At 46.8% G+C, this 9,942-nt stretch overlaps 1 protein-coding gene across 1 annotated transcript; it reads right to left on the minus strand.

Annotated features, from left to right (window-relative positions):
• Positions 1-734: 734 nt before the first annotated feature.
• On the minus strand, positions 735-8,528 carry LOC123085141 (peptidyl-prolyl cis-trans isomerase CYP59). The gene is made up of 3 exons (XM_044506739.1): positions 8,325-8,528; positions 6,626-8,230; positions 735-1,119 (listed from the first exon to the last, which is right to left on the minus strand). Exons 2-3 carry the CDS (start codon positions 8,013-8,015, stop codon positions 1,067-1,069), a joined length of 1,443 nt encoding a protein of 480 aa, XP_044362674.1. The 5' UTR covers positions 8,016-8,230; positions 8,325-8,528; the 3' UTR covers positions 735-1,066.
• Between the last annotated feature and the right edge of the window lie 1,414 nt (positions 8,529-9,942).

Here is a 9,942-nt window from a genome sequence, read left to right on the forward strand (position 1 = left end):
GCTGTTGTTTGTCGTGCCACCACCAAGTGGGACCTATAGGTCAGGTTAGGTATTGGGGAAGATTTATCCCCAGTAACGGGAGAAGTGTTATTGGGGAGTTCCAATAGGTAGTTGTTGGGTTTTTTTTGTTGAGCTGTTGGAGATGCTCTAAGTTTTCAGGAAATTCGCCGGGTTTCGCAAGGAGGCGACTGGGCGAGCCAAAGATGAAATGATACGTGGGAGGGGTAGAGTGACGGCATCTCGACAGTTCAAATGACGACCTCCAGAGTTTTTGTTGGGTGTGCGAAAGGGGGAATGGGGTAGAGAGATGGCCGGGGTGGTGTGAACCAATTCGCAAGGAGCAACCGCCCAAGTCAAAAATGGTCGGGTGGCAATGACGAGGCGGCGACGCTGGCCGTGGGGGTGCCAGCATCGACAATTAGGCCGGTTGTGGAGGGTAGGTGGATTGATGGAGGTGGCATTGCCATATTCAAAAGAACTTTCAATTTGACCAAGGGTTACATGTGAAAACAAATATACCTTTGAATTCATATTTGAATGAACTTTTCAATGGTATAATTTTGATGTCACAAAAATATATATTATTAATCAAATTTAAGATCAAAGTTAGATTTGGAAATCTTTATTCATTGGAATGGAGGGAGCAGGTAATAAAACCCATCTCTTATTTCAATTTTTTATAAGCCAGGTTGGAACAATGAGAGAACAAAGGTAGCCACTGAACAATCACAGGCTGATACGAGTCTTTGTGAAAACAAAATATTCAACCATGGCCAGATCTCCAAACATATAAGCTACTCCTATTTGTGTCAATTTTGGATCACAAGCGACACCACAAACTCAATGTACAACAGAAAACAGATGACCAAAAACTGACAGGGATACAGCCCCGTGCATCTGCTTCTCACGGTGTCCAGAGTCTTCGCTTCTATGCCTCTCAGTAGCTGCTGCTTCTCCTTGGCAATCGCCCTATATATCTACAGTCATCATCTTCCCTTATACCTTAATCAACTCCTGATCTTCTTTGTTAACACACAAAAAAAGCTCATGGTCTTCTTCGTTCATATTAAAAATCATCCCTACGTCTGCTCTTGCTCTGCTGTTTGCCGCTATAGTCACGACTAGCACAAATGCCCGTGCGTTGCAACGGGAAAAACAACAAATCCTTAACCCAATGGCTCATTCGTTTTCTGATTCTTAAGCTTATGAATTTAGATGTTATATGAAGGTTTCATCGGGAAAAGAATGTGTTCAGTTTGCACAAGTTCATGAATTTCCCCTGCTTCAGTCTGCTACTCATGATATTATTGCTATCCTATCAGCAAACATTCTAGAGGGACTAATAATGATTAAAGAGTAGTACTATAGAAATTTCTTTATCTGGAAAATTATGAAAAATATCTTAAACTATGACCAGAGCATTGTCAAGATTAAGCGAAGAAACATGGCCATGCTAGCATTGATCCTTGGCGGAATCATCGGGGCCAAAACAGTCCCTGGATTGACCACAACCACATCCAATCCATTTTCCTCTGCAAACTTCCATGCTGCCTTCTCAGCCGGTGTCTTTGAAGGAGGGTACCAGAACTAACCAAGAAAAGATAGAAAATGAGATAACTGCAAAGCCCAGCTGAAAAAATGGTTGCATCGTAACAATTTTAGAAGATGCCCTTTTTGTGAGTCCATTGATCCAAATAGAATCAAATCAGCTTGGGGGTGGGGGAGTTGATCATGCTATCATATGCACAACTGAAATATAAGTTGCTACTGCATCTGCAGAACCATATGTGATTTCAGATTTCTATCTCATCAAACAAACACTGCACTTCTTGCAGTAACCAATTGCGCTGAAGGATGCAGATAACCTTTTCCTGTCTTGCTTAACAGCTGCAGTGTTTTTGTTGGCATAAATAATTTAGTAACTGCACTTTTTACAAGGTGGTTGTATCATCTCACCCCGTTCTTGTCGCAGTAGTCGATGTCAGCTCAGTAGCGCTCATGGAGGACCTCCCCGGCCGGCATTATAATTTGATTGAATGGAAAAAACCCTCCTCATTATTAGTGATGCCAATCCTGAAATAAGATGACAACTTGAAGGAAAGGGAAAACCTGTGATTGAGCTTAGATTTCAGTAGAGGGACTTGAGGCCTTCTTACATGTGACTTCGGCATGGAAAACGGGCACATGATTAGTGTCAATCCGTAAGCCGTTAAAAAAATGTAGGAACTGGGGTGTTGGTTCATGGAGAGAGTATTGGACTATTTTGTACTTTATTGAAGTACCAATTAGATTAAAGATGAATGAATTACCCAAACCTCTTGGTATATAGGTGAGGAGGCACGATCAGTGGCACTGTCCTTTAACTTCATGTATAATCTTGCATGTCCTTCCTTACTCCTTCCATTGCAAGAAAGCTTGCTCTTTCTTTTCTCTGTCAGATGCATGCGCCTCTTCCCCTTCACACTTATTAATTTCCCAAGAAATCCTGTTCCTGAATGTTATGTTGCTCACTGCCAAAGCTCGTCCCTCTCTTGTTTTTCCAACAGATCCATGCCTCATCCTCCAATTATTTAACTCCCAAGAAGGCTTGTTCTTAGGCAACTTGCTCACATATTTAAACTGGTGGGATTTATTGCTACAAAGCGATGTGGGACTATCTTTTTAATGAATAAATTAACATGAAAAGGCTGATTAGGAGCCCACTTGGGCCTTGGTGAAGCTTGACGTGTTAGTATTTTTGAGATTGGAAGAGTGCTAGATTGGCCGTGGCTGAGGCCCAAAAGAGTGTAGGGCAGGCCTAATACACATCCTGCACGGCAGGGAACAAACAAATGAAGCTTTTGTTTACGTACGGACGAAAGTGGCTCAGATAGATTAGTACCATCTCGGATATAGAAAATAATAAGTGGACGGACGACGGATGGACCGAAAACGGACGAAATTATGGTGGTAAGAAGCAATAGCTCTCTATTATTATAGCAAAAATGCCCGTGCATTGCAACGGAAGGAAAAATACAAACAAAATGGTCAAGTTTAAGCATAAACTTGTATGTTGTCCCACTTGTAGATGCAATAAGCTTAATTATTCCCAGCAATAAAGCAAGCACCACTTCACCTGAAACAGACTGACAGGATTATAAATTCAAGAGGCAAAAGAGTTAACTTGTGCGTGAGGCGTGATTTTATCAGACTAAACAATTTAAGTGTTAAACAAAGCTGTCAACCCAATTTCCTAGAACTTTACATGATTGAATGTTACTGTATTGATTAACCAGGATGTGAATAAAACTACTTGGTGTTAAAATGCACCTTCATCACTATGGGCGTTGGAGAGAGCAATATCCTACCTGGGGGACGCTGCCACGGTTATAGCTGTTGCCGTGCCGATTACTCGTCAAGATGAGCAGGTTCATTTCTTCTATGATCTCATCATCGTGGATGTTCATTTTCTAGCTGCCTACAAAAGATAGTAATGGAAGTGTAGCTAGAAGCTAGATAATTAAGTAATTGTAACATGTACTCATATAAGAAATCAGTTCAAATAAAGATCTAGGGACATGTCATATTTAGGTTCTGGTGGATGAATTCAGCATATCAATATAAATATGAATCGAACATCATAAAAACATACCACTTGAGTAGTGAGTATGGAAGCTAGCTAGTGCTTCAATCATTTCTGGCTACTCAGCGAACTTAGATTTTGAAACACTAAATCAAGAAATAACTCATGAATGAACATGTTTTTATTATGGGGAAATACACTTAAACATTAAAAGGTAACTTTCTTTGCTTGACACATTAGTATGACCAGACATTCTCATCACCAAAATTCAGGGCATCATGGAAAAAGGTCATCAGAAATTTAGTCTGAACCTATATGATTTCGTTTGTCAAGTAAAAAGTGTATCTTTACATATATAATATCCATATTTTCATGAACAGTTTGCTAATGAATCTGAAAGTGGAAGAGTAACCAGATTTTTGTAAGGGTGCATCATCCAGTGTATGCTCAGACCACGACCTAAATAAAGGTACTTGACCTTAAAATGCCCTTTGCCTGTCTGGGCATTGGAGAGAGAAATACCATCCCTGGCGCCGCGTACATGAGTACATCTATTGCCGTGTCGATAACTCGTCAGGATTGGCTGCTTGAGTAGAGTCCAGACACATATATAAAAGAACAGGGCAATGATGCATTTTAAGTTTCCTTTGCACTACACATTGCCTTTAAATTGGACTGTTGTTCTATGAATTTCTTCCGTGTAAATCATTTGGAATAACCTCTACAGTGTATATAATCCATAAAAGCTTATCATAATAATCCTTGTTAAGCCTACAGAATCTGTCCAGTGATAATTTGGAATGAAAAAATAGAAGTACTTTGATAAAAAAATCAACATGAAAAACATGATGATAAATCAGTGGTATATAACAAGTTCAAGACAAACTCATCCTTTTGTGCATCAGCGTTGTTGGGCTTGATTACACTGGAGAAACTGTGCTACTATCTTGCTAGTTCGTCAAGGAGGAACTTCAATTACTGCCTTATCATTAACAACATTCAGTATGTTAACAGAGGGAGTATCTTGAGATGGTAGTTTAGTATATCAGCTTCATGCTCATCTTGAACTGGGAGTGTCCCTTGGGAGATGGTTTCTCTTTCTTTTTCTTCTGCACAAGTAAGCTGCTCACTTGCAGTTGGAGTACGGGGGCAAACCTAAAGACAGATGTGAGATGTGGGGTTTAGTTGAGACAAATTGCAACAAATTAGATGCCCGATAAATATGAGGTCAAGGCCCCGGTAGCAGCACAATACATGTCCTCTAGCTGATGGTTCTAGGCGAGAGACAGAAACGCGAGCAGGTGGCGGTACACGATGAATAGAAATCAGCCCAGCCATGACATCATCTTCATCCACTGACTCCGTATCCATATCCATCGCCTCCCCATCCTTCTCCAATCACCGGCTCGACAATGTGTGTCTATAGAGGGAGAAGCACAGGAACAACAGGGAGACGGATCCGAGGCAGATGAGCCTGTTGTCAAAACCTGATCAGACAGAACATGAAGCAAAACATACTTGTGGAAGACTGAAGATCATGTGGCCTTGTTCATAACAGCCTGAAGGGCAAGGAGAGGAGGGCATACCTCGGTGGTCGTCGCCGGGTCCTCATCTATGACCTGGCCTACCTTCAGCTCGTGGAGAGGGTGTCGTAGATGCTGCTGCAAGTTCCCGCTCCTCTGTTGTGGCTGCGGGAGCCCAACGTGCTGCATTGATGACCAGCAGTCCACCGGCAAGAGGGCGCTTGACCACTTCACAATGTGATTTCAGCTTGCACATTGAGAAATACCAGTAATAGCTGTAGGCTTAAACCAATACCAATCCACAACGATCAGTCACAGGAATTTTCAAACAATTGTACACATGATTAGCATCAAAACACCCAAACACATGAACTTGCGCGGACGAAATTGATTCAAGAAATACCGACATGAGCAAAACGATTACGAACAGATATGCATGGTTCATTCAAATATTTAATTGTTCAGGCAGAACCGGCACAACCAGGCCAGCTCGAACAAACACATGAATAAAGCCCCCAATTCGCCAAGTCTGGTTAGCAACTCGCAAAGAAATTGCCACAAATCCTAAGGTACCAGAACTCCCCTTGGCGCCTGTACAAAGTCACGACATTTAGTGACTCGATTCCAGCACACGTGCGAGTGGAATTTCAGAATTCCCCAAGTAAAAGTTGCAAGAGCAAGTACACAGCCCAATCCGAAATTCTGAACACAGACACATCGAGTGCGTATGTACAGAGTGAGCAGCAGGCTGAGAGGAAGAGAGAAGGAGGTGTTGGTCACCTAGTAAGTGCTCGCCGCCGGCGTGTCCGCACCGTCCTTGGCAGTAGTGCGGCGCTGGCCAGCTGTGGAGCCGAAGCTGGATCGACGGGGCGCCCTACGGGTGTCTGGGGAGGCGTTTTGGGAAATCTAGATCGGGGGTAGGAGGAAGGGGGCGTTCCCGGTGGCTGGGCTGGCCGGCGCGCGTGTGGTGGGGTGCGGGCAGAGGCAAGCTGAAGGGCGAGCACGCGGGTGTGCACAGAAAGCAGCGCTCTGGCGTGGGCGCGGACGGAGGCGAGCACGCGGGTGTGCGCGGACAGCAGCGACGGCGGGAGCTGTCGTCCTCTACTCTGGCGTCCTCCATCCTCCCCCGCGACGCCACTCCCCCGCCTCGCCGCGCGCCGTCTCGGCCGGACCTGCCCTGCCTTGCCGCACAACCGCCACTGCCCCACCTCACTGTGTCGCCTCCGCAGCATCTTCCCCTCCTCGCCGCGGCATCCCCGCAGCCCTCAACCCGTCGCCGCCGCCGTCGCCAGAGAAACCCGTCGCACCATCGCCATCGCCATCGAAATGGATAAGACTACGAGGATAGCGAATGCAAATCTAATGAATACAGGGGGTTTTCTGCAAAATGTAATGTTATATAGAGACCCATACTAAAACAGGGACTGCGGGTTGATTTTTTATAAACCGAGGGGCTTTTTCGCAAAACGCCAGCGACGACGGACGACCAGAAGCTATATATATATATAGGGAGGGATATATAGGGAGGGAAAGAGGGAAAGATTGTTGCGCCTACTATAGCTTCGATCACTAGATCTATCGTAACTGATGTGGTCATCGCGCCTCCGCCCCCCTTCCTTGCTAGTATGGAGTTTCTCCCTGTTGTTCCTATCACGATCACGCTTGTGTGGTACCTCTGATCGCCAATCGCCCAATTTCTGGGCCTTTCTTCGATCGCCATTTCGACGATCTTGCTTATTACCAGCACTAGCACCGTCCTCATCAAAGACTAAATCATAACTGCGACGGTTACTGCCACCTCGCTGAGTGTTTTCATCTTTCAGAACATAATCTCGGTCCTTGTTTTTCTTCTCAAAACCCTTATCCAGATCTCGGGCTTGGTAGTCAGGGGCATGACCTTTGAAGCACCCATCTTTACTTGCATTCCGCGTGCCCTGTCTGAACTGTCGCCACAACTTTGAAACGCTCTGACTAAAATCAACTTGAATCCTTCGGTCATCAATCAGACAATTGTTCATATCCCTGTGTGCACGCTCGCAGGCTTCCTTTGCCTCGAACTCAACGAAAGCATAACACAGGCTGTCACCAGTCTTGTAGTCGCGGATTGTTTCGGCCGATGTCACGGTTCCGAAACGAGAAAAGATTGTATACAGATCCTCATCCTGTGTCACTGGGTTGAGTTGACAAACAAACAAGACATTGTCTGGTGGCTTGACCTCGGCATCTGGAATGTCTCCGATACTCGCAAGGATCACGGCATTCGTATGTGCTTCTTTAGAGCGGATCATCTCCTCAAGCTGCGCAGGGTCCACTGTTTCATCGAGAGGGACCCAAGTATCCTCTAAGCGCTCCTCTCCAATCTCGTCGATCAGCTTTCCAATGGGCGAATTTGGAGGAACAAGCTCAGCAAGCTCAGCAGGATCATCGTCAGGGTCATACAACACATAAGTATGTTTAATCCTTATGTCCTTGAATGGCCTCCCATCAGCATCAACATATGATTCATTTATCTTCGTCAGTGTGTCAAGACCTTCACCTTCAGCAACTACCCCAAACACAGTGTGTTTATCATCGAGGTATTCCACGTCGTCCCGCAGCGTGATGTAGAACTGCGAGGCGTTGCGGTTTTTGCCGGCGCTTGCCATCGCGACGGTGCCGATCTTTGAATGCCTCAGTTCCGGGTGGATCTCGTCGTTGAAAAACCGAGCCTGGTCACCGTGGAGGAACTTGTAGACGGAATCGCCGCCGGCGCCGGTCCCGGTCGGGTCCCCGGTCTGTGCCACGAAATCTTTGGCCACCTTGTGGAACAGGCACCCATTGTAGTACTTCATCTTGCAGAGCTTGAGAAAGTTGTAGGTGGTTCGGGGGCACTGATCGGTGTGCAGATCGACAACGAGATCGCCCTCGCTGGTGACGATTAAGACCGACATATCCGCAGTACTCCCCTAGCCAACCGGCTGTAATGGGGCAGCAACCTGTACCGGGACGGAGCCGCGGTGGTGAGTGTGGCCGGCGACCTCGACCTTTTGAGGCGTGGACAGGGTAGATCAGGTGGCCGGTGGGTAACCCAGAATCGCCGTCGGCGTCTCGCCTGATTAGGAATCAACAATGCCGAGATCAAAAGGCTCCGCGAGTCCCCCGAATCCTGCGAGGATTTCGAACCGAATTAGGGATGAATCCGTTTACTTGTATTGTTGGACAACACGAGAGATAGGGGGAGGCGGGAAGAGAGCAAGCACCTTGCGTTGCGCGGGAGGGTGGCGTCGCGGCAGACGCTCAGCGTAGCGTAGTAATCCTTCCGTCGGCGCTTGGGCGCGGCCGCTGCGGGTGCGGACGAGGAGAGCGGAGGATTGGAAGGCGGCGGCGGCGGGCGGAGAGAGGAGGCAGGGTTAGGCGTCAGCCATCAGGTTCGGCCATTGAACAAGGCGGTTACGACGAACCGACCTGAGCTGGTGCTCCGAGTTGGTCTCCAAAGACCGATTTTTGAAAAAAAAATTCACAAAACATGTGTTCATTTTTTTTTCAAAAACACTCGACTGTAAAATAGCAAATCCGCTTTTTAATTGTAATTTCTATTGGTAGCTTACCAAGCTGGCCACTTGGTCATTGGACCCTTTTAACCAGCGAACATCAGTTGGGACGCAAGGAAACTGAAAAGGATTTGCATGAAGATTTATATTGACCGAGGATGACACGTCTAATTGACAAGTATGATGAATGCGCCTCAGGTTTTTTTATAGGATTTGTTGTGTTTACCAATTAAGTAGTCATCCTCGCGACAATATAAATTACCATAAAAAACGTTCGATTTGTCATCCCCTCACCGAACGTCAGTTGAATAGCATTACCGATGACATTATATTTAGACCCAAAATTTCCAAAAAAAAGTCATCCAACTGGGGCTCTAACATTTTGGACTTGAGTATGTTGAAAAAAGACATACAACCTTGGCAAGAATAATGACCCAAACGCAACCCAAATGTCCATGTTGACCGTCAACCCCATACCCAGCCTATAGGTGGGGTGAATATGGGATGCCCGAATGTGTCCACCACATAGGATCAGGTTCACTATGGTCCACCCGACACCACATATATTCGTCCCTATTCGCATTCCAGACCAAACCCTAGCCATTCCACTCCACTCCGTCTTGAAGCTCCTGTTTGGTGATCTCCGGCCTTCACCGACATGACAGTCAATGGATGTGACTTCGAGATCTTCCGATCTGTCGACTCAAACCTCGTCCCATGCAGGGACGAGGAGGAGATGGTCATCTGCATGGCTCTCCGCTGCTCCCGAGAGGAGTGCGTGTGACCGCTGCCAGACTCAATCCTGCGGGAGTCCATTGTGTATGCACAAATGGTTCTTGGATCCACTGGGAACAGTGGCTTCAGGCACATGACCGAGGACACGGCGACCATCAACTGGAACTCCGGGGGGCGGCACAATCACTTTGCTAGTGCCTCCTCTCCATCGCGTCGGGCTCTGAGTCGGAGGTCAACGTTGGCATGTGTTATGGGCCACCCATTGAGGTCACGCGGCATGCCCGCCGTGCGAGGCATATGACGCAGGAAGTCCTGGTAGCCCTCAAGGTGGAGGCAGAGTCGCACGACGCCTTGGATGAGGAAGCCCACCATGCCCGAATCGTCGAGAAGCGGAAAAGGAGGATGGCACGCGTCCTAACAAAGGAGCAAAGCCGATCGGTCTATGCCATGGCCGAACTGCCCCCATGGAGGAGGAGAACGGTGACGTATCAGACAGCTCCGGCGGTGAGCAGATCTGCCCCGATCCATCTTGCGTCTTCGACCACTACTTCCGCAATGAAGACGACAAGTGCAAGGGAAAGCGTGGCCATGG

The sequence above is a fragment of the Triticum aestivum genome, chromosome 4A (assembly GCF_018294505.1).
Source record: "Triticum aestivum cultivar Chinese Spring chromosome 4A, IWGSC CS RefSeq v2.1, whole genome shotgun sequence".
NCBI classification, from domain to species: domain Eukaryota; kingdom Viridiplantae; phylum Streptophyta; class Magnoliopsida; order Poales; family Poaceae; genus Triticum; species Triticum aestivum.

Coding starts and splice junctions, on each gene's coding strand:
- LOC123085141 (XM_044506739.1), bottom strand. CDS start 8,015: ATGTCGGTCTTAATCGTCACCAGCGAGGGCGATCTCGTTGTCGATCTG. Junction 1,120..6,625: donor CTATAGTAGGCGCAACAATC/TTTCCCTCTTTC, acceptor TTTGTGCTAGTC/GTGACTATAGCGGCAAACAG.